Genomic DNA, 23,537 nt, shown 5'->3' with positions numbered 1-23,537 from the left:
CAGTGACACACCTCTTCCAACAAGGCCACATCCCATAATACTCCTCAAACAGTTCCATCAATGGAGCTGTTCAAATATGTGAGTCTTTCTTAGGGTTTCATTGCTGTGAAGAGACGCCATAACCATGGCAGCTTTTATAAAGAAAACATTTAATTAGTGGTGGCTTACAGTGTCAGAGGTTTAGTCTATTATTGTCATGGTGGGAAGGATGACAGTGATGGCCTGACATGATACTGGGGGAGCTGAGAGTTCTACATTTTGATCCCTTGGCAGCAGTTCACCTCCAAGTGACATATTTCCTCCAACAAGGCCACCCCTCCTAATTGTGCTTCCCTCAGTGGGCCAAGCATTCAAATACAGAAGACTATGCAGGCCTATGGGAGCCTATGGGGCCTTTCTCATTCATAGCACCACAGGTGGCAAACACATTTACCTAGTGTAACATCTTACTGTTCCACTCCCGGATTTTAACAGCCAGTTTACCCATATGCCAGTTTTGACTTGACTTTGAATTTTCCTTCCTTAGATAACATTATAAATAAAACATTTATGAAAGTGATATAAAATAAATTTTAAAGTAAATTTGAACTTTTTGTTAGATATAGGATCCTGTACTGGGTGGTCTAGTACATTGGCATGTAACCCATGCTGACCTTAAACTCATGGCCATCTTCCTGCCTTAGCCTGCTAGGTGTCACAATTATAAATATTACCACCATCTCTGAACACAAGATGTAGTACAGAGCAACAGTAACAAAAATGGCATGGTATTGGTACAGAAACAGACACGTTGATCAATGGAATTGAATCAAATATCCAGAAATAACCCCACATGTTGTGTGAAATATTAAATAAGCAATTCACACTGGCACTGGCAAGGCACCAGTGGACAGGCCGACCTGTTCTCAGTCTGGCAGACTCTCTGACTCAGAGTTCCTAAGTTTCTCCACCCAGCTCACTAAGTTCCCATGGCAGGCCGCTGCCACACATGCCCCGTGCTTCCAAATTCCAAATTCCCATTGCTGGCTGGGGTGCCCTGCTGCCATACCTTTCTCTGGAACCCGGTAGAGTCGCCTCATGCAGGGAAACACCACACAATTTTAGTTTAGAATCATAAGGTAACACAATCGCTGGGCACAGAAACTAGCACCCTAGTTTTATAAGCTATTCTAAAATATAAATCCTCTGGTGGTGAATCCCGGTGGATCCACCACCTAAACTGGGGTCCTCTCACTACCTACATTGTATTTCATGCTTTCTCCTGGTCAAAAAGGAGTATCTCTCTCCTGCTTCCCTTCTTCTACTCTTCAACCTGGAAGTCCCGCCTACTCGCCCAGAGATTGGTTCCTTGAAATTACATTGTATTGTAATATTAAAAATTCATTAGGGGAAGATTCTGCCATACCCACACACCTATGGACACTTGATTTTTGATAAAGATGCCAAAACCATACAGTGGAAAAGAAAAAGCATCTTCATCAAATGGTCCTGGTCTAACTGGATGTCTACATGCAGAAGAGTGACAATAGATCCATTCTTATCACCCTGCACAAAACCCAAGTCCAAGTGTCTCAAAGACCTTAACATAAAACAGGATACACTAAAGCTCACAGAACAGAAAGTGAGAAATAGCCTTGTACACATTGGTATGGGAAACAGTTTTCTGAACAGAACACAGATGACTCAGGCTCTGAGATCAACATGAAACTGTAAGGCAAAGAACACTCTTAATAGTACAAAATAGCAGCCTACAGATTGGGAAAGGATCTTCACCAGCCCTATATCTGACAAATATACAAAATATATCCAAAATATATGAAGAACTCAAGGAGTTAGATACCAACAACACAAATAACCTGCATAAAAAATGGGGTGCATAGCTAAACAGAATTCTCAAAAGAGGAATCTCAAATGTTTGAGAAGCACTTAAAGAAATGTTCAAAGTCTTTAGTCATCAGGGAAATGCAAATCAAAACAACTCTGAGATTCCATCTTACATCCATCAGAATGGCTAAGATCAAAAACTCAAGAGATAGCACATGCTGGCCAGAATATGGAGCAAGGGGAACACTTCTCCATTGCTGGTGGGAGTGCAAATGCGTACAACCACTTTGGAAATAAATTTGGCAGTTTCTCAGAAAACGGAATAGTTCCATCTCAAGACCCAACTGTACCACTCCTGGGCATATAACTAAAAGATGCTCCACCATCCCACAAAGACTCTTGCTCAGTTATGTTCATAGCAGCTTTATTCATAATAGCCAGAAACTGGAAACAACTTAGATGTCCCTCAACTGAATAATGGATAAAGAAAATGTGTTACATTTACGCAATGCAATACTATTCAGCCATTAAAAACAAAGGCATCATGTATTTTCCAGGCAAATGGATGGATCTTGAGAATATCATCTTGAGTGAGGTAACTGTTGTGGATTGAATATGCTTGGCCCAGGGAGTGGCACTATTTGGAGGTGTGGCCTTATTGGAGTAGGTGTGGCCTTGTTGGAGTAGGTGTGGCCTTGTTGGAGTAGGTGTGGCCTTGTTGGAGTAGGTGTGTCACTGTGGGTGTGGGCTTTAAGACCCTCATCCTAGCTGCCTGGAAGTCAGTCTTCTCTCAGCAGCCTTCAGATGAAGATGTAGAACTCTCAGCTCTGCCTGCACCATGTCTGCCTGGACTCTGCCATGCCCTTGCCTTGATGATGATGGATTGAACCTCTCAACCTGTAAGCCAGCCCCAATTAAATATTGTCCTTATAAGAATTGCCTTGGTCATGGTGTCTGTTCACAGTAGTTAAACCCTAACTAAGACAGTAAGCCAGTCTCAAAAGGACGTGCATAGTATGTACTCACTTAAAAGTGGATATTAGCTGTAAAATGTAGGATACCCATGCTACACTCCACAGACCCAAAGAAGCTCAACAAGAAGGAAGGCACAAGCAAGGCACAATGTTTGAATCTCACTTAGAAGGGGAATAAAATTGTCATAAGAGGAGGATGGATGGAGGGAACTGAGTGGGAAAGGAGATGGGGAGGACAAGGGGGTGTTCAGGTCGGGAATGGGGAGCAACAGGAGGGATGACCAGATGCCATGAGAATGAATGGAAATCTGCAAGTGACAGGGTGGGGAGATGGGGGCATGTCCAGAACAAGACAGAGACCTGGGATAAGGGAGGCACTCAAGAATCAATGGGGATGGCTTAGCTGTGCCTCACAGCATTGAGGATATGGAACTTGAAGAGGCTACCTGCTGTAGCCAGGCAGGAACGCCAGTGGAATGCTAGGGACACCAACTCACCCACAAAACTTTCGACTCAAACTTTATCCTGTCTACACGAAGTGCAGGGATAGGGATAGAGCAGAGACTGAGGGAGTGGCCAATGGATAACCAGAGCAACTTGAGACTCATTCCATGGGCAAGCACTACTCTGTGGCATTATGCTTGCTCTGTGCTCTGCTATGCTTACAGACAGGAGTCTAGCATGGCTATCCTCTGAGAGGCTCCACTCAGCAGCTGACTCAGACAGATGCAGACACCCACAGCCAAACAGTGAATGGAGCTTGGGCACTTTTATGGAAGAATAGGAGGGAGGATTGTGGGCCCTAGAGGGAATAGGAATTCCATAGGAAGACCAACAGAGTCAGCTAACCTGGACCCTTGGGTCTCTCTCTCAGAGTCTGAACCACCAACCAAAGAACATACACAGGCTGGCCCTAGGCCTCCCCACTCATATGTAGCAGACATGCAGCTTAGTCTTCATGTGAGTCCTGAACAACTGGAACGGGGGGGGTACCCCAAAAGCTGTTACCTGTACATGGGATATATACAGGAAAGCTGGACTGCCTTGTCTGGCCTCAGAAGGGGAGGATGCTCCAAGCCTTGCAGAGACTTGATATGCCAGAATGGAGGGATACCCAGGGGGGCTCCTACCCACTCACAGGAGGAAGGGAGGAGGGAGAAGGACTGTGAGACAAGGTGAGTGGAAAGAGGCAGTGAGCAAGATGTAAAGTGAATAAGTATAAATAAATAAATAAATAAATAGCAAATATTTCCCTCTGTCTGGCATACTTATAGCTACTAATTAAAAAAATATTTAGTTTACACTTATATGTGATACATAGTAAAAGAAAATATAGCATTTAAAAACTGCAGAGCTAATTTATGTAATTAAGCTTAAAGTTTGATTTCAAGATAGTCAAGGAGGCATTTGTAGGATGTTAAGAGACCAGTGTGGGGGTAGAGTCTGGAGACCGAAAGCGCAACTGGACAAATGAATGGTTGCATTCGAACGTGGATTGAGAGTGGAATGGTTATTTTCTCTTAATTGATGCCTCAGTTTGGGGGTTCACGAGCATGTACATGGCGACCCACTTTGCAGGTTGGCGAGTGTCTAGAAAATGGGAACCACAGCTAACAGTGTTTGTGCCCCCTGTCCGTCGTGCACGTTGTGGGTTTCTCACGGTTGTTGGTTGCTCATTTCTAGGGCACACTTGCCGAGAGGATCCGTGCCGGTGGGGCTGGAGTCCCTGCCTTCTACACCAGCACAGGGTATGGGACTCTGGTACAGGAAGGAGGATCACCCATCAAATATAACAAAGATGGCAGTGTTGCCATTGCCAGCAAGCCACGAGAGGTAAGAAACTCCCCACCCGCGTGACACTGTGAAATGAATCTCCCCAAGAGATTCTGTGTAGATGCGTTTGATAGCTACCTTAGTGAGATAAACAGTCATTCGTTTTCAAAAAGGTGAGACTTAGTTAACCTGGGTGTCTGCTCATACTTAAAACAAACCACAGAGAGAAACTAGAATACATTAGAATAAGAGAATTATTTGTACATCATGCTATAATTAAGGTTAGGTGACTGGATTTCTGAAGAAAGCTATATATAGTATACTAACCCAATTTCGTATATTATATATATATTTCATATATAATATATGAAATTGTGTTAGTTAACTGATTTTCCAAAAGTCTTTAACAAAAGTGAGAACATTTATTTATTGATTATTATGTTTCTATTAAAAAAAAAAAAACCTCATGGATCCAGCTGCATATGTAGCAGAGGATGGCCTTATTTGGCATCAATGGGAGGGCAGGACCTTGGTCCTGTGGAAGCTCAATGCCCCAGCATAGGTGAATGCTAGGTTGGTGAGATGGGAGTGGGTGGGAGATAGAGGTGGGAGTACGGAGTATGGGGTAGGGTGTTTATGGAGGGGAAAGAGGGAAGGGGGACAACATTTAGAATGTAAATAAATAAAATAATAAAAAAGGAAAGAAAAAAATCCAGAAATTGTTTACTGTATATTGCGTTAAGCTCCTGTGATCAGACTTCCTAACATGACTGAAATAAAGTAACAGAAGAAATCTGAAAGTCTATCTGAAAGCTTGAAAACCAGGCCACAGTTATAATGGAATAGGAAATTCTAAGGGTCCCTTTCATATTTTGTATCTTAGCCATAAGCTCAGTGTTTCATTGACTGGCCTGAGGGGTAGGATGGGGTACTGTAGTCATCTTAGACAACAGTAGACCGCTAGATAGGGCATTTGGCATAGTTAGATTTAAAGCAGTTTTAAAAAAGTACACAGACCAATCCATTATTCTAAATTTACAAATGTCTATTCTCTTTGCCTTGGTGGCTCAAGGAAGATAGTCTCTAGAGGCTGACGTGACAATGCTGGGCTCCACGTCTAGGGAGATGAACTGGTCAATGAAGGGATGCCCACCAGTGATGGGAATGTAGTGCTGCTGGTTCCCTTGCTGTTCTGGGGAGTTGGAAGGTCAATGATCATGTCCTTTACTGTCTGACATTTGTCCCTAGCTGTGTCTTCCATCTGGAGTTTTGTTCTTTTTCTGGGACTGACTCATAATGATTCCAGCTTTATTTCAAATATGTGTGTGTGTATTAATATTTAGTCTCACTTTTTTCATTGCCAAATTAGGTTAAAAACAAATCAATCCCAGGAATCTAATGAAAATGGAGCTTAGGAGCATATGATAAAAGTGCCCTCTAAAATTGAGTTGATAATCTGATAGCTTGTTAGAAAATGTAACCTTAACATACCCCAAGAGACTGTGGAAGGCTAGAATATTTTCTAACTTTTCATATGTGTCTAGAGCCTGGTGCATGAATTTACTACCTCTCTGACCTCTTTCTGTGTGTATCCATTTGTCTGTCTCATTTGTCTCTTTTCTCTCCATCCCTGCCTCCCTCAGTCTCTGACCTCGGTCTCTATTCTGCCTATCATCTGCTCACATAGCTTAGAGTTCGTTCGCTATGGTCAGAAGCTAGTGAGATGCGTATGAGTGTGATGTGTTCTGAGTTACATCTTGTAAAGATGACTCTCACTATTGACAGGTGAGTCTTATGGAGGCCCAAGTTGGGAGGCTGTGCATTGATCCTGGTGGGGAATGGACAGGGGCTAGGATAAGGTAGTGAGATATGGAGAGTTTATGCAGAGTTATCAGAATTAGGTTGGGTGTCGATGGTAGAGCCACAACATGTGACACAGAGGACAGAAAACGATTGCTGCTTATTGAGATGGCAATGCATGGGGTAACCAAAGACCTCGGTCTGTTTGGGAAGAGGTATACTTAAGTTCAGGAGACTCAAGAGGAAGTGACTCTGGTCAGAAAGTTTACAGAACAGGAGGCAGGGCATGCATGTAGGCATTCAGACCCTTGGGGCTAGACAATGTCCTGGACCCCTGTGTGGATGGAGAGCCCCTCCTTACCAGTTAATGGCCACACAGAAGAAGAAGGGCTGCAGTGGAAGATGGGAAGGGAGATTCAAAGGAAAGTGGGGAGCCTGATGATTTGAAAAATAAAAAGAGGGAGCAGTTGGGTTAAAGGAAGAAGGATGACTAGAACTGAGCAGTGGTGTGTAGACACAGAGGTCACTGGCAAAATCTAACTTGAGTGGTCTCAAGAACAACCTAAAGATGAGCCGGAGGCCAAATGTACTGCTTTAAGTGAGCACAGCAGTAAGCTTGATAAAGCTAGTAGCTTCCGTCTTTGAAAGGTAGAACAGGCAACGCTAGGTAACATGTTTAGAAAAGACTTGTGTTCTCTATGTCTCAACCTTCATCACTGGTGGTTTGTTTGTTTGCTTCCTTGTGTGAAAGCTTTGTTATGGAGGTATTGAAACTCCGTAGGCCCAGGCTTCTCTGAATCTCCCAGCAGTCCTCTTGCCTCTGCGTCCCAAGGGCTTGGATTATAATCATTCGCCCCATCATTGATGTTCACAGTGATGATTTCTGAAGGACACAAACCTGTAAAGTCATTGTGTGTGTCGATGTGCAGTTAGTGTCATGTAACTGCATACGAGTGAAGGCTTCACTGGTGGTTTTCATAGCTCACGTTGTCTAGCTAGAAACTGAGATATCTTTGGAGAAACTTTGCTTTACGAAATAGTCTGTTTGAAGCTCTAAAAGGAAGGCTGGAAACTCAGTGATGGAGTATATGAGACCCCAAGTTCATATATCATCACCTACCCCCACCCCAAACAAAGCAAAGCAGAAAGTAATTGTACCCCAACGCTGTGTTGGACGCTTCTAGAAAACACATCCAGTCTGTTTTCCACTAGAGGGCACAGGAGGAATGTGACTGGAGTTCTGCCTTCCTGGGGCTGCGTTTATGCAAGACAGATCCAGCCCTCTCCGGTGCTGTATCAGTTCTCTCTTTAATTCCCAGAGGCAAATCTCCAAGGGAAAGACAGGAAGGACATAATGGGAAAGAAGGGTTTGCTTTTTATATTCTGCCCCCAAAGGCAGTAAATGTTAAAAACAACACAAAACCCAAGTCAATAGCAATCACTAATGTGCAATTTGTTAAAACCAGCATTTATAGTAGCATGGAAATCAAGAATTTCCTATGAGCAAATGCAAAGCTCACACAGGATTTTATGTGAAGAGAATCTATCCAAAGAAGTAAATGAAGATGCTCCTACATGGAGGCCTGCATTGTGCACACAGTAGGGAGGCATGCCAGTGTTGCTTTTTAGCTAGGTTACTTTTCTGTTATCATTGATTCTCTCAACACTAATTATAGATCATGGTTAAAGAGAAACAAGAGGTAAGCCATTTCTTGTAACATACACGTTTTAATTTGGAGGGGGGGGTAGAAGAAAAGAGGGACTATTTTCCATTGTCTCAAAGGTAACCAAGGCACACAGTCAAATGAATATTAACACACTGTACCACTTGTGGAGGTTTGAGTTTCTCAAGTGTACCAGACTTGCACTTATTGTGGAACCTGTGCGCACATTCTCTTCCTGAAGCCTCCCGGGACTATTTTGAGAAAGCCTTATGCTACCGAAGAAGTCTCTTGAGATCCCTCTCCCTGAAAAGGCCGCTGTCGCTAGGCGTCCGTCCGTTAGGAGCCCAGGCATCTGCATCCTGCACAAATACCTGACAGCGTTCATTTGTCTCTTGCAGGTGAGGGAGTTTAACGGTCAGCACTTCATTTTGGAGGAAGCCATCACGGGAGATTTTGCTCTGGTGAAAGCATGGAAAGCAGACCGGGCAGGCAATGTGATTTTCAGGTACTGTACTAGTTAAACAAAACAGGATAGAACACAGCAAAACATACCACTGTAGGCAGTCCACCCTGCTCCTTCTGAGATGCTGCCTGACCGTTTTAAAATGGCTTACAGTCATGTGTACGTGCACGTGTCCAGAAGAACCTCGAGTGCCTGCTGATGGTCCTGCTGATATGCTAAACTTACTGGCTTGCTAAATAACTGGATCTAGGGCTGGGATGTAGCTGAATTGATAGAGTGCTTACGTAGGACACCCCAAGCCTTGGGTTTGATTGCCCACACCAGATATGGTATTACATTCCCAGCAGTAGTGGGTGGTGGTGGAATTAGGCAGATCAGAAGTTCCCAGTCATCTTCACTGTATAATGGGTTTGAGGCTAGCCTGGAATACATGAGATCCCGTTTAAGAAGAAATGGGTTGATGTACTCTTGTACACAGCTACATACAACCATTTTCTCCCATCTGTGTTTTAGTTGCCAAGAGTATTTTCTTTGCAAACATGACAGCAGCCAGCACTTATCTTTTATTTTCATGTTATTTCTAGATAGGATCATAAAGTGTCAAGATTACTCTGATGTTTTGGGGAAGATCGTTAATAAATAATAGTTTAGGTGAATTTCTTTTTTCTTGTGCAGTTGATGTCTCGAAGGAGAACCTTCTAAAGGTTCTGTCTGAAAAGCTAATTATCTTTACAAATGCTTGTTTTCCTTCTCTGGATAGCCACGGGCCTACATGATTTTCCTGTCATTTGATTAACCTTTGCATACTGAATTCTAAGTAATTATGAGTATTTAATGTCTTAGACTTGTAGATTAGTTGTGTTTTGAACTATATAGGGCCACTTGGGCTCTGTATATAAGAGGTGAGCTATATGGTCTCTCTCAGTTTTGTTATTTGCTGCTTTAAATGAAAGGTTGTGGACCGGGTATGGTGGTGCACGCCTTTAATCCTAGCACTTGGGAGGCAGAGGCAGGGGGATTTCTGAATTCAAGGCCAACCTGGTCTACGGAATGAGTTCCTGGACAGCCAGGGCTACACAGAGAAACTCTGTGTCGAAAAAACCAAAAAAAAAAAAAAAAAAAGGGTTGTGGTTTTTTAAATTTTTAAAATTTTTAACATGTAGTTTGGCATCAAGCTCAGTCAGACTGTCAGTGGCACTTTCATTGTTATTTATTTATTCATTTATTTATTTATTATTTCTGAAGGACTCAATGAGATATTGATGCTCTGATTCCTTGTATTCTAGGCGTGTGGTATACAACGACTTTTGGAAATTCTAGGCAGACATCTGACATCTTGCCTGCTTTCTTTGACCTTTATTGTGATGCTTGTAGAGTTCTGATGCTTTATAAAAAAAATGAGTGAAGTTATATACCAAATGACAGTTAATTACTTAAGACATTTGTAGAATTTCACCCTGTGTTCTCATGCCCAGCTGTGTTTTCTGAAGACTTAACTTGGGTGGCTCTAAGCTGCCCATGTGTAGGTGCTGACGGTCACTGAGCTTTGGTGTGAAGTGAAAGCTCTCAGCACAGTGCTCAAGGGCTCTAGATTCTTAGGATGCAAATCCCATTCACAGCCACTGTGAGTGACAGCTCATCCAGACACCCCAAACTTGCTCTCCTGCGGACTCACTAGAAGGCTCACTCAGCACCAGTGAGTGGTTCCTATAATGTCAGCTAACAGAGGCTCCTCTTTTGGAGAAAAGACAAGGCCTTCTGTGAAGCACTTTCCCCTTTCTCTTTTCCTTACTGGTGGTAGGGGTTAGAGCCGAGGTCCTGGTGCACACCAAGTAAGTGCTTTACTACCAAGCTACATCCCTGGAGTGCACATCCCTATGTGTGTGTGCAGTTTCTCAGTGCACTATGAGAACTATTTCACTATGGGAGCAAAGTCTAATCTTGATTAAAAGACTGGAGGAGTTTAATTTCAGACATTAATGAATACCCACTTCATTTTTCTGTGTAAAAGCTATTGACTGAGCATGAAAAAAAATTAGTCTTTCCTTCTACCTACTATAAAAATCATACAGACTGAATGAAATGGCCATGAGATCTTTTACGTTTAAAGATAGGTGCAAGTCATGCACCTGTCGATGCAGATTCTTTGAAGACGAAAAGTCTGCGTTTTCAAGTCTCTGATCTTTCTCCCTCTTCTGTCCTCCTTGTCTGGTATAGGAAAAGTGCAAGAAACTTCAATCTGCCGATGTGCAAAGCTGCAGGAACCACAGTGGTGGAGGTAAGAAATGAGGCTTCGCAATGGGGGGAGGGAATTCTCTTGCATTAGTTTTCAGGAGGACTAATAAAGGCAAGTTTTTGTTTTATTTCACATATGGAGAGATTCTCTTTAATATATAATTTAGATCTATAATAGTCGACAGCTTTCTGTTCATACTATGTGCTGACTAGAATGCTGCTCTGTCTACGGAGCTCTGTTTGGCTTATAAAAGTAATACGGTCTTTGAACAAAATAAGATGAAAAATCCTAAGATGAGTTAATAGGCAGTCATGTACCACTGAATGGCAAGAAATCATCTGAGAATACAATGAGAAATGATGTTATGCTGTACAAATATCACAGAATGACTTATTCCAACTAAGGTAGGTACACTATCACTTAGTCATATGATGTTGTGGGACTGCCGTAGTCTTATCGGCAGTCAGACGTGTACAGTCATAGGTACATGACTGAACAGTATATGGTATTCTGGTAAAGCAGGAAATCACACCACTTGAAATTGATTGGCTGTCTGAGGTAGATACTGGGAATTCGTTAACAGGATGGTTGAACAAATAACTACTGCAATGTGCTTACTCAGAGTGGTTGAATCTGGGCATTGACTGACACCTTTGGGCATCTTAGCATTTGAAAGAGGCTTGGTCAATTTCAGAGCCAGCACTTATCAGATCCAGAATAGAGATAGGTGCATATAAAACCTCCTGCCTCTTGGGTTATACATAAGTGAAGGAGACTTCAAACTGATTCTCAGCTTGGCTTTGAGGATCACTTTGGAACCAAATGTTACTTGGAATTTGGCATCATCTTCCTTTGGGAGGACTTTGTAGGACCCACTTTGGGGTATGGAAATGTGACTGTATTCTAGCCTTTTCATCCGATGGTCATGTTGTGTGACATCTTTTGTGTGATATTTGGCTTTGCCTATAGTTGACTAAGATGTTACTTCATGGAGACACTTCAGGAGCACTTTCTTCTGAACGAGAAAGTGAAGCACAATTTGTTTTCAGTGATGTGGGATGTGACATCTTCCATCCAGTTTTAGTTTGCAGTGGTTCTGTATTGTGTGCATTTGAAAAATAGATCATATGGCTTACACACCTATGTATCTTGTTCCTTACTCATTGAATCATCTTAATGACAAGACTGTGGTACACATCTGTAGATTGCTAAAGAAAGACTGCCTTAGTTAGGGTTTCTGGCGATCTGATAAAACACCATGACCAAAAGCAACTTGGGGAGGAAAGGGTGTCTATTTTATCTTATATTTTGTAGTCCATCATCCAGGAAAGTCAGGACAGGAACTCAAGACAGGAACCCAGAGGCAGGAACTGAAGGAGAGGGCATGGAGGAATGATGCTTACTAGCTTGCTCCATATGGTTTGCTCAGCTTGCTTTATTATACAACTCGGGACTGTTTGTCCAAGAGAGGCCCTCCATCATCATTAGTGATGATTAACAGACTTTCCTAAGATTCCCTCTTCAGGTGCTGGGGTTAAGAGCACTGGCTGTTCTTTGAGATGACCAGAGTTTGATTCTCAGGATCCTCATGATGACCCACAATGGTCTGTAACTCCTATTTCAGGACATCCAATACCCTCTTCTAGCCTGCAGGCACTGGAGAAGCTGGCATTATCATGGGTAGAGTTTAAATTTTGTCTCCTACTATAATACTGTTCCTTTCAGCAATGCTTTTCTTATAGGAATGAAAGCAAACTTTTTGCTATTCAGGAGATATTATAGTTAGCAAGAGAGGGTCTTTGGTTGTAAGAGAGAAAGATACTGAACTGAGCCTGAAGATAGGCTCCCTGTTCTACCACAGAAATATCCTCTTTGTCACAGCATCCTGTCCTGACTGACCCAGAACCATGTTAGTTGGGATCCTGTTGGTGCTGGTACACTGGGGTAGCCATTCTCAACTAATGTGACTGCATCGTAGGCTGGCCACTCGCCCTATGTGGCTTTTGTTAAAACTAAAGGCCATGCTGGTCACCATTCAGAGGCTCACTAGTTCCTGTGGCTGGCAACTCCTGTGTTTGCCTAATTCATGCTCATCACGGGAAGCTTCCTTAAACAAAACTGGATTAAAGGCTGAGTTAGGATGTGGGGTGGAAGAGATGGCTCAGTGTCTAAGAGCAGTAGCAACTCTTTCCTAGGTCCGAAGTTCAATTTCCTGAATGAGAGCTCACAACTAACTATAACTGAAGTCTGTCTAACTTTAGTATCATGAAATCTGATTCTCTCCTCTAGTGTGTATATGTGCAGGCCAAACACCCATGTAAACAAACTTTAGTATCATGAAATCTGATTCCCTCCTCTAGTGTGTATGTGTGCAGGCCAAACACCCATGTAAACAAACAAACAGACAACAAAACAGACATGAAATCTGATTCCCTCCTCTAGTGTGTATATGTGCAGGCCAAACACCCATGTAACAAACTTTAGTATCATGAAATCTGATTCCCTCCTCTAGTGTGTATGTGTGCAGGCCAAACACCCATGTAAACAAACTTTAGTATCATGAAATCTGATTCCCTCCTCTAGTGTGTATGTGTGCAGGCCAAACACCCATGTAACAAACTTTAGTATCATGAAATCTGATTCCCTCCTCTAGTGTGTATGTGTGCAGGCCAAACACCCATGTAACAAACTTTAGTATCATGAAATCTGATTCCCTCCTCTAGTGTGTATGTGTGCAGGCCAAACACCCATGTAACAAACTTTAGTATCATGAAATCTGATTCCCTCCTCTAGTGTGTATGTGTGCAGGCCAAACACCCATGTAACAAACTTTAGTATCATGAAATCTGATTCCCTCCTCTAGTGTGTATATGTGCAGGCCAAACACCCATGTAACAAACTTTAGTATCATGAAATCTGATTCCCTCCTCTAGTGTGTATGTGTGCAGGCCAAACACCCATGTAAACAAACTTTAGTATCATGAAATCTGATTCCCTCCTCTAGTGTGTATGTGTGCAGGCCAAACACCCATATAACAGACAGACAAGCAAGCAAATGATTCTTTCAGAATAAGGGGTCAAGATTCAATTCGTACACCATTCTGTCTGAGGAATTTAAGCAGAACAGCCTAATAGGAGTATTAAGCAATAGGAGTATTAAGCCTACCTCCTCTGTATGCTCTCCGTAAAGGGTCCACAGACTTAGCTGAACTTAAAACAGTGTTCTCAAAAATAGAAAATAATTTGGAATTGATTTTTTTTTGTTTGAAATCTTCACATTTCAGATGAGAAGTTTTATTGTAACTTTTTGATGTTTGCATTACTCTGAGTAGAGTGAGGACCCCAGAGCTGTGCTTTCTTGTTCTTTTCTGTGTTCTGTTAAGCCCATTATCTTTCTTGCCCTTCAGATTGCTAGGATCTCTCTCTTCTATCTCATGTAACTGTTTTGTGATAGTCTGAATGGAAAGGATGCTTGGGAATTCATTAGAGGTGTGGCATTTAAATGAAACTGGGAGATCATTCCATTTTCCTATTATTCTGGATGCTAAATGTTGACCATGATGATAACTAAAACCATGTTACATGCCGGACACTGCACACTCCTTCGGTGCACTGTGATTTTTAACTACGTCACTGCATGGATCCGCAAATGGAAGGATGACATTTGCTCTTGTCTACCATGTTATGTAATATACTTCAAGTCAGCACAAATGGGTAAAGTTTCAAACTCTTGGGTGATACTGAACCAGAATCAAGCAGGTATGTCATGGTTGTTGTCAGTGTTCCGGAAGCTTTCTTTGTCACCGATGCCATCTACCTTGAAGGTGACTTTGAGTCAGCCTGTGAGCAGGAGCCCTCTGAATTTACTCAGTCTTTTCTCCTGGATTCTGCTCATTCTATTGAGCGTTTTTTCAGTTTTCCCCACATCTGGCCCTTGGAGGTCACTCTAGCACTGCAAACAGTATCTTACACAGTGGGAAGTATTGTTCAGATACTGTAGTTCAGATAGCACAGACAAAGGTAATTGTCTTAACTCTATTTATTGCCCAAATAATACTTGGACATTTGATCTCCCTGATTTTATCTACCAAGTGTTTGAATTCTGTAAGTCATGCACCAAGATTATATAACAGTTTATTTATGATAAATGTCTTGCACCAAGAAATAAGCCAGCATGTTTATGTAAAGGAGAAAATCAAATCACCTTTGATATGAATTATTATTTTTACCTTGTAGAGATGACAGTCTTACATTTAGAGATATGTTTTCTCTTTCTGATGCATCCTATACAGCCAGCCTTATGACACATACAAGCAAAGAAGTGAACGGCAATGTGTGAACGCCATCACACGTATCTTTCTGAAAGGCAGCAACCATTTGAGTGCTTCCCCATGAAGCTGCAGCCTACCCCATTCTGGTTGAGTATGTCTGGCCCTGTGAAGGAACTGGGTGATTATTTAAGAGAGACAGTAGAAGTGGGCACACATGCTGGCACACAAGCCAGAGAGATGTTTCTTGTTTTAGCCCCAGACTGTTATTTTAGACCTCTCTCTCTGAGTGGGTGAAGTCGTCCCTAATGAATTTCACAAGCTGATGAGTAAAACCAGCCCAGAGTGACTCCTGGATGTTGTGCTGCACATGAACAACGAGGAGGAGCCATGGCTGTCTGGTCTCCTGGGCTGGCTCATTGAGGTCTGTTTGGGTCCGTCTCAGGAAAACTCTTGTCAACTTCCCAACTCCCCGTGACACCCTGTCCCAGCTGTCTGTGTGCATAACACGCTCAACCCTGTCCTTTTCTCTGTTTATTTTTCCTTCTTTTCCTTTTTTAATGCTTAATATAGAACACCTAGAGGAGGGCAGAGAGTGCTTCACTCAGGAGACAGCTGATGATGCAGCCTGGAGTGCACTGTACGCGCTTGTCAGAAAAGGGTCATCTGACTCAACGACAGAAGGCTGCCAGTGCCGCCTGTGACTGAAATAACCTGTTTTATTAGTTTTTAAAAAATGTGTGTGTGTGTGTGTGTGTGTGTGTGTGTGTGTGTGTGCATGGCATCAGTCTGTGCTGTGTGTGTGCATCAGAGCTGTCAGCCTGTGTTTAAGTTGGTGCTATAAAACAAAGATTTACACAACACCTTTTCAACTATCTATCTTTGTTACTTTTCATATTCGTTTTCACAAGCTAAACTCATTTCTGTTTCATACTCTTTCTATTTACGTATATTTATATAATTGCCTATCAAAATAATTGTTTTGCATCACAAGATAATAGCCACATACAAATATGTACACTCCACCTGCTTGGCTTACAAAGATTGAAGACCTAGGAATTGTCTATTGAAGATAAGAGCCTGCCTTCTTCCCAGAGGCAACCACCATGAGGATAATTATATGTTTTCAGTCTCCCTCTTTTGAAAGTTCTGTGTCATAAGGAGGTTTAAAAATGTGTTTTCCAAAATGATATCCTAAGGATTCTTTTTGTCATATCTGTAAGAGCGAAGCTTTGAAAACTGTGACTTCATGTTCTGTGCCAATGACAGGCAAACCCCATCTCTTTCGGAGGGTGACTTGAATAAAAGATTAGGGGACATCTGCCATCCTCCAAGCTGACACATGTTGTGTCTGGGTAGAGAGTACGGAAAGGTGCAGACTGAGATGCAAATGATGTTGCAATATTATGTTTAAGATGTATGTTTTCAAGGACTGTGAACATGCATAACTGTGAGCAGAGACAGCAGTGCCCCCTCCTCAGCCCAACACTCTATGCAGTTGGGTGTCCATCATCCTTCCTGCTCCATCCTCATCTCCATCTCTCCCTCACCTGTCTTATCTTGAGACGAGTGCTAGATAATGTCTCAGTGATGTTTAAGACAAATTCACCCATGCTCTGACATTCCAGCATGCCCAGCACGTCTCTGGGTGCTGCAAATTCACCGTGAACATGAAGGAGAGAGAGCTCTCTACCCTCAGGGAACTTTTATTCTGCAGACTAAATAAGTGAAACAGAGAGCATGTAATGATGTTGTTAAACATCGATGGAAAAAGGTCTAGGAAATGTCAAGGAAAGAAACAGTTCATAAACAATGTGTTCAGTGAAAAGCCTCTGTGATGGCTTTTTTCTCTTAGTTTTGTTTGTTTGATTGTTTTTGTTTGGTTTTGGTTTTTCAAGATGAGGTTTCTCTGTGTAACAGCCTATGGCTGTCCTGGAACTAGCTTTGTAGACTAGGCTGGCTTTGAACTTACATTGATCTACCTGCTTCTTATCCCAAGTTCAGGAATTAAAGGCATGTGCCATCATGCCCAGCTGGAATCTTCAATATTTTTAACCTTTATTTTTATTTTATGTGTGTGGCTATTTTCCATTCATATATCACATGCAATCTGTGCCTAAAAAAAAAACAAAAACAAAAAAAAAACCCAGATAAGTGCATTGGATCCACAGGAGCTGGAGCTAGATGGTTGTGAGCCATTATGTAGGTGTTGGGGAATTGAACCCAGGTCCCCTAGGAGAACAGCATCCTTAACTGCTAAGGCATCTCTCTAACCCATTTATAGGGTTTTGAAAAATAATTTTTATTGAGAATTTCATAAATGCATATTATGTGTTTTGATCATAAGTATGCTCCAGTTGTCTTCTCTTCTGGGCAGGGTGGTAGGCGACAGTCTTACATCAGCAACGTTCTTGATAGGGTAATGATTATATCTTCTTCAGAGCTAGGTAAAATTTAATTTCTATTTTTAGGACATTTTATAATAGTTCCCATGAAATCTTAAGGCTTTCTTAGGGTTTGGGTGTGACCCACCTAGGCTCATGGTCTGAAAGGCCTGAAGGAGCTGAAGGGGTTTGCAACCCCATAGGAGGAAAAACAATATGAACCAACCAGAGCTCCCAGAGACTTAACCACCAACTAAGGAGTACACATGGAGGGACCCATGGCTCCAGCTGCATATGTAGCAGAGGATGACCTTGTTGGGCATCAATGGGAGGGGAGGCCCTTGGTCCTGTGAAGGCCCCAGTGTAGGGGAATGTGAGGGCAGTGAGGTGGGAGGGGCACACTCTCATAGAAGCAGGAAGGGGGGGGATGGGATAGGGGCTTTTGGGGGGAAATCGGGAAAGAGAACATTTGAAATGCAAATAAATAAAATATCCAATTAAAAAATTCAAAAAAGTAAAGACAAGAACGATTAACACTAGTCTTGTGGAGTGAGTTTGTCTCCATGTTGTACTGCAGTCAAGGGAGCCCTCAGCAGAGGCAGTGCTGATGAGTCACCTAGTTTTGACTTCTTGTCGCTAAGCTTACATACTGAACAACTTGTTTTTGTCTATTACGTACATTGTCTCAGTTACTGATTTTTGTCTCCCTTCCCGGTTTCCCCTCCGCAAATTTCTATCCCATGTCCCCTCCTCCTGCTTCTATGACAGTGTGCCCCCTCCCACCCACTGACCTACCCCTGTCTCCCTGCCCTGGCATTCCTCTACCCTGGGGCATCCATTGAGCCTTCACAGGACCAAGCTCTTACCCTCCCATTGATGCCACATACGGCCATTCTCTGCTACATATGCTGTTGTAGCCATGGGTCCCTCCATGTGTACTCTTTGGTTGGTGGTTTAGTCCCTGGGAACTCTGGGGGTACTGGTTGGTTCATATTGTTGTTCCTCTTATGGGGCTGCAAACCCCTTCAGCTCCTTCAGTCCTTTTTCTAACTCCTCCATTGGGAACCCTGTGCTTGGTCCAATGGTTGGCTTTGAGCATCTGTATCTGTATTTGTCACGAACTGGGAGAGCCTCTCAGGAGACAGCTTTATCAGGCTCCTGCCAGCAAGCATTTATTGGCATTCGCAATAGTGTCTGGGTTTGGTGTCTGTATGTGGGATGGATCCCTGGGTGGGGCAGTCTCTGGATGGCCTTTCCTTCAGTCTCTGCTCCACCCTTTGTCCCTGCATTTTCCATAGACAGGTTACTTTGTTATAGTAACAGACAACAGAATAATGTGGAAGTCTGACAGTGAGGCTCAGATGAGGAGAGAATGTGATTGTGAGACTGGAACATTTTAGGTTTTGTGACTCCTTGCTCTGTTTAAAGACCTTTGCGTTAATAAAGCCTCATGAATTATCTTAGCACAGCAGTGATCAGAGTGGTTATTCTTCCCCTCTATGACAGAATGTGGGAACACAGTGGCTTTTAGCCAGGTGGCTTAATTACTTCAGTGGATCCTGTGGATTTGTCATCATCTTCATGAAGCAGAACGATTTGTGTGTCAACACTGGAGACTGACCTTGCTCCTGTTGCTTTAGAGAAAATGAAAGCATCTCGGGGGCAGACGTGGTTCCTCTCCTCTCAAATGGCTTTCTATTTGGTTAATTTTTATGTTTTATTTAATGCATATGGGTGTTTTGCCTTCACATAGATCTAGCTGCACACCATTGGTGTGCTCAGCACCCTCAGAGGCCAAAGAGGGCCTCTGAGCTCTCGGAACTGGAGTTACAGAAGGCTATCAGCTGGTATGTGGGTGCTGGGCTCTGAACCGATGTCCTTGGGAAGAGCAGCCTGTGTTCCTGACTGCGGAGCCATCTCTCCATCTTTTATTTTAAATCTTGAGTTTATTAAGGACTTGACACAAAGTTGCAACAGCAGTGGGATTCAGGCTGTCTCCAATGGACCATGAAGGACAAACATGGTGTAAACAGAGTGACAACAAGAATTAACGCTTCTGTCCCTGCGGGACACATGCTTTTAACCATATTGAGGAATTATTCTAGAAAGCTCCAGTTTCAAATATTCATACTACACACAGGTAACAATTGCTCACACCTGTGCAGAAGTCATTCATATAAACAACCCTGATTGGCATGTGGAGACACAGTGTTTATGAGAACTTGGCCAGAATGTCAAACTTGACATTCTGTGTGTGAATGCCCTTCTGTGCACTTTAGTATTAACCCCACAGATCTCTCTGTTTCCGCTAGCCCATGAGAAGAATGAGACCACAAAAGAAACAGTTTACACTGCCAGACGTGGTGGTACAGACCTATCGTCCCAGCACCCAGGGAGGGTGGTGGTGGTGGGAGGATTGCATGTTTGAGGCTAGCCTGGACCACACAGTGAGTCCAGGGCCAGCCTGGACAACATAGTAAGACCCTGATTCACAAAACAAGAGTGGAAAAAAGAGGAGAAATTAAACAGTATAATCTGATCCTCTTGAATCCACCCCCGAAACCCCCGTTTTTGAGCAGTTGTGTGGAACCCAGAGAGGAAAGTGCTAAGAGAGCTGTTTGCTTTAACAAGGAAGGACTGTGTGACTGGCGACCCTTCCCTCTGAAGGCAGTATGCTGTTGACAGCCTTGCTTCTTGTAGCAGAGACGTGAGAGGGATGGAGATCATACCCATGTGTTGCTTTGCTTTTAGACCCACTAACTTGTATGAACTTGCACTTGTTTTCTTCATAAGTTTTCAGTTATTTATGCTTCTTCACTTTTATTTTTCTTTGCTCATCCTCTCTAAAAGAAATATCTATAAATATAAGTGCTGTTTTTCAAATGTGGCCAGTTGTAGACCGTTTTGACAGAAAGCCTGCTAATAGCCTAACATAGCTCTATTAAATGAGCTGTTTTTTTAGGGTATTGAAGTATTTAGAGACTGCTTATTTCCTTGAATTTTCATGATTGGTCAGCTTGGTTTAAAAGAATTTTGGATTCTAATGGAGATGTATTTAATGAAGACATATTGTGTTTATCTGCTTGGTGAAATAATCTCACTAATAAAATTACTATAATATTAATAAATATAAAATATAGACTTGCTGAATGCCTGCTATCTACATCTTTTTTTTTTTTTGGTGTGGTTAGTGACTATTGTGGATTACTAAATATAAGTCTTAGCCCGATGACCATTTGCATGGAGAATGGCAGAATAGAAACAAGGTTCATTGATGATAAAGATATATAAAACAAAGTACTAATCTTGACACTTTATTTCTTGTTGCTTGGCAACAATGTAGCAACTTTTGTGAGAGAGTTCTATTATCTCCCGCACAATGCAGTTGGTTGCATTGTGAGGTAGAAACACCCATTACAGCAAGTGATTTGTGCGCCATTATCCTCCCAAAAGTTAGGTTCAGTTTCTTATTGTTAGCTCAGAGATCCTGGAAGACAAAGTCATTTTAATAATATATCATTTTTTTGATGGATTGGTGAATTTATTCTAGCTATTTCCAGCTTTTTACTTTGTAACTATTTATAATTTTCTAGGCTTTACAAATTCCTCTTTTAGCGACTTGAACATCTAAAGGTAGGTATTTAAATGTTATTAGGATAAATATGATGGCTCATTGGTAGTTAACAGGCTTTGACCCTGTGTAGGAGAGCAGAGCTCCTTATCTTATTAACAGTGGCCTTTACCTTTGTTGGGTGTATAGTGTTCCTATTTTAGTAACTACTTCAGTAAATCAGAAGAACAAAGCTTGTTGAGCTGTGATTTGTTTTAAAAGAATGGCTGAATCTTATCTTATATAGCTATGTGTTTCTCTGTACTATTTTCTATATGGTGTAATTATTTTGACTTAAAACAAAACTTATATAACCCGTGGCCTATTTTTGTACTACCTCAGAGCTAAAAATGCTCCTTTCATTTTAGAGGGTTATTTGAGAAAGAGGAAGAGGACTACATGGTCATAGCAGTGTGTAGCTCATGGGGGAGTATAGAAAACAATAACTGTTGGCATAAAAGTGGTTGAAGACTCTTCATTGCAACTTAATGTCCATTTTTAATCTGAACATATTAAATACCAGTCAGTATTACACCTTTCAAAGTCATTGAACTTGGGTAGAATTGAGACACAACAGTGATGTGTGAAGCTACTGTATGAATTTCTGTAGCTGTGGTGATTGGCTGCAGAATTTGTAGGCTTGTTTTGGGGTACTCCTCAGGAGAGGGTAATTTATATACAGTACCTGGCTTCTCCAGCTGTGGTTGTTCCAATCTCTTTATGTTCTTGATATCTGTGTCAATAAATCTGACTTAACTGATCTATAATTAGATGCTGATAGACCGACCCATTTTCTACTAGAGTCTATCATTTCTACTTGGTTAACCTTGTATCTGTAGGCCAGTACTTAAGCACACAGATGGACAGCCATGAGAACAGCAACTCTGGGATTCAGGCTGAGGACGTTTCCACCTTGATGGGGTTCAAGATGCATGACTGGGGTCTTCCTGTGTCCCTGCAGTTTTCAAAGGCTACCATGTATATTTTTTACCTGACATTTTAGTTGGAAGGGAGGAGAGATGGACAGAGTGGGTGAGACCTTGGTCTGTCACCAAATTGTGACATTTGGATGCCCATTTTCCTTTTAGTTAGAAACATGTCTGTGAAGTTTACTTGTGTGTCCCTCATTATTGTGTTACAGTAAAGCCTCTAATCAGGTTACAGTAACATGATTTCCTTTTCAATAACAGAAAAGGCTTGAACCAATTCTGTTGGCAAAAATCAGCTAGTTTATGGCTGGATTCACTTCTTTCCTCCTTTCTGTCCATAGGATGCATTCATGTTTTCAATTTTTAATATTTTTGAGAATTTCATAAATGAGTACAGTATTTATATCATTTCCACCTCTTCTTTCTGCTCCAACTCCTCGTGTGTGTGTGTGTGTTTGTGTTTTGTATAGTTATGCTCCACAGTTGATGATCCTCTTTTTATAAAACACAGACCAGGGATGTCCAATAGACTCTCTAGACCATATAGGCTCTTGCTGTTATCCTCTATTGCCTCCCAGAGCTTGAAGGTAAGGCCCTTTCCTGCACTGGCTGGTTTTATGTCAACTTGACACAGGCTAGAGTCAACAGAGAGGAACAAACCTCAGTTGAGGAAATGCCTTCATGAGATCCACCTGTAAGGCATTTTCTCAAGTAGTAATCAATGGAGTAGGCCCTGTCCATTGTGGGTGATGCCATCCCTCAGCTGGTGGTCCTGTGTTTCATAAGAAAGCAAGCTGAACAAGTCAGGGGAAGCAAGCCAGTAAGCAACACTCTTTCATGACCTTTGCATGAGCTCTTGCCTCCAGGATCCTGCCCAGTTTGAGTTCTTATCCTGACTTCCTTTGATAATGAACAGCAATATGGAGGAAGTGTAAGCCACATGAACTTTTTTCTCCCCAACTTGCTTTTTGGTCATGGTGTTTCACTTCAACAGTAGAATCCCTAACTAAGACAATCCCTGAACTGAAGACACCACATACTTGAGACACAGGACTTGAAGGAAGTTAGCTGGAACTGACCTGGTAGCTTTCTCCCCAAGGACTGGCTCTTGTGGTATCTTGAGGTGCTATGTAAGCTGCCAAGGAAGGAAAGCAATTACAAATTCAAATTAGCTTTGAAGCCTACAAACTCCCAAAATGGTTGGCAAGGGAACCCCAATGGTGCCATAGTGACACTTATTTTGGGGTAACCCACAGCAGCTGTCTGTCTAGAGTTGGGTCCAACTCAATGGTTGGGAATTCATTCAATGTGAAACATTTTCCCATCTAGGTCCTTCTTTGGACTGCTATTTTTACTGACCTAGTGATGGTATCATGCTTTGCCAGGGTTTTAAAATTTCTTCTTATTATTCTTTAATCTAATTTTACACTCCAGATTGGGACACTAACCCTACAGAAGCTCTTTTCATATTTTGTTCTTATTGCTGTAGATGTTTGCATATGGTAGAAGTTAAGGTATTTCACTGGGTATTTTACATAATTTCTCATGGCTCAAAGTCTAAAGACATTGGAATGAGGATGCAATAGAATTAATGTGGAGAATCTTCCTGCCT

The 23,537-nt window shown here is 42.1% G+C and overlaps 1 protein-coding gene across 1 annotated transcript in view; it reads left to right on the top strand.

Annotated features, from left to right (window-relative positions):
- The window catches only part of Oxct1 (3-oxoacid CoA-transferase 1), a 130,558-nt gene that overhangs the window by 22,339 nt on the left and 84,682 nt on the right, over positions 1–23,537 (top strand). Inside the window, exons 5-7 of the mRNA XM_021182934.3 lie at positions 4,482–4,631; positions 8,434–8,540; positions 10,716–10,776. Of these exons, the coding sequence (XP_021038593.1) occupies positions 4,482–4,631; positions 8,434–8,540; positions 10,716–10,776 (318 nt within the window). The remainder of the gene's footprint in view (positions 1–4,481; positions 4,632–8,433; positions 8,541–10,715; positions 10,777–23,537) is intronic.

Source organism: Mus caroli, unplaced genomic scaffold (genome assembly GCF_978045245.1).
Source record: "Mus caroli unplaced genomic scaffold, Mus_caroli_1 scaffold_16, whole genome shotgun sequence".
Lineage (NCBI taxonomy): Eukaryota > Metazoa > Chordata > Mammalia > Rodentia > Muridae > Mus > Mus caroli.
This window is presented reverse-complemented; position numbering and strand designations above follow the sequence as displayed.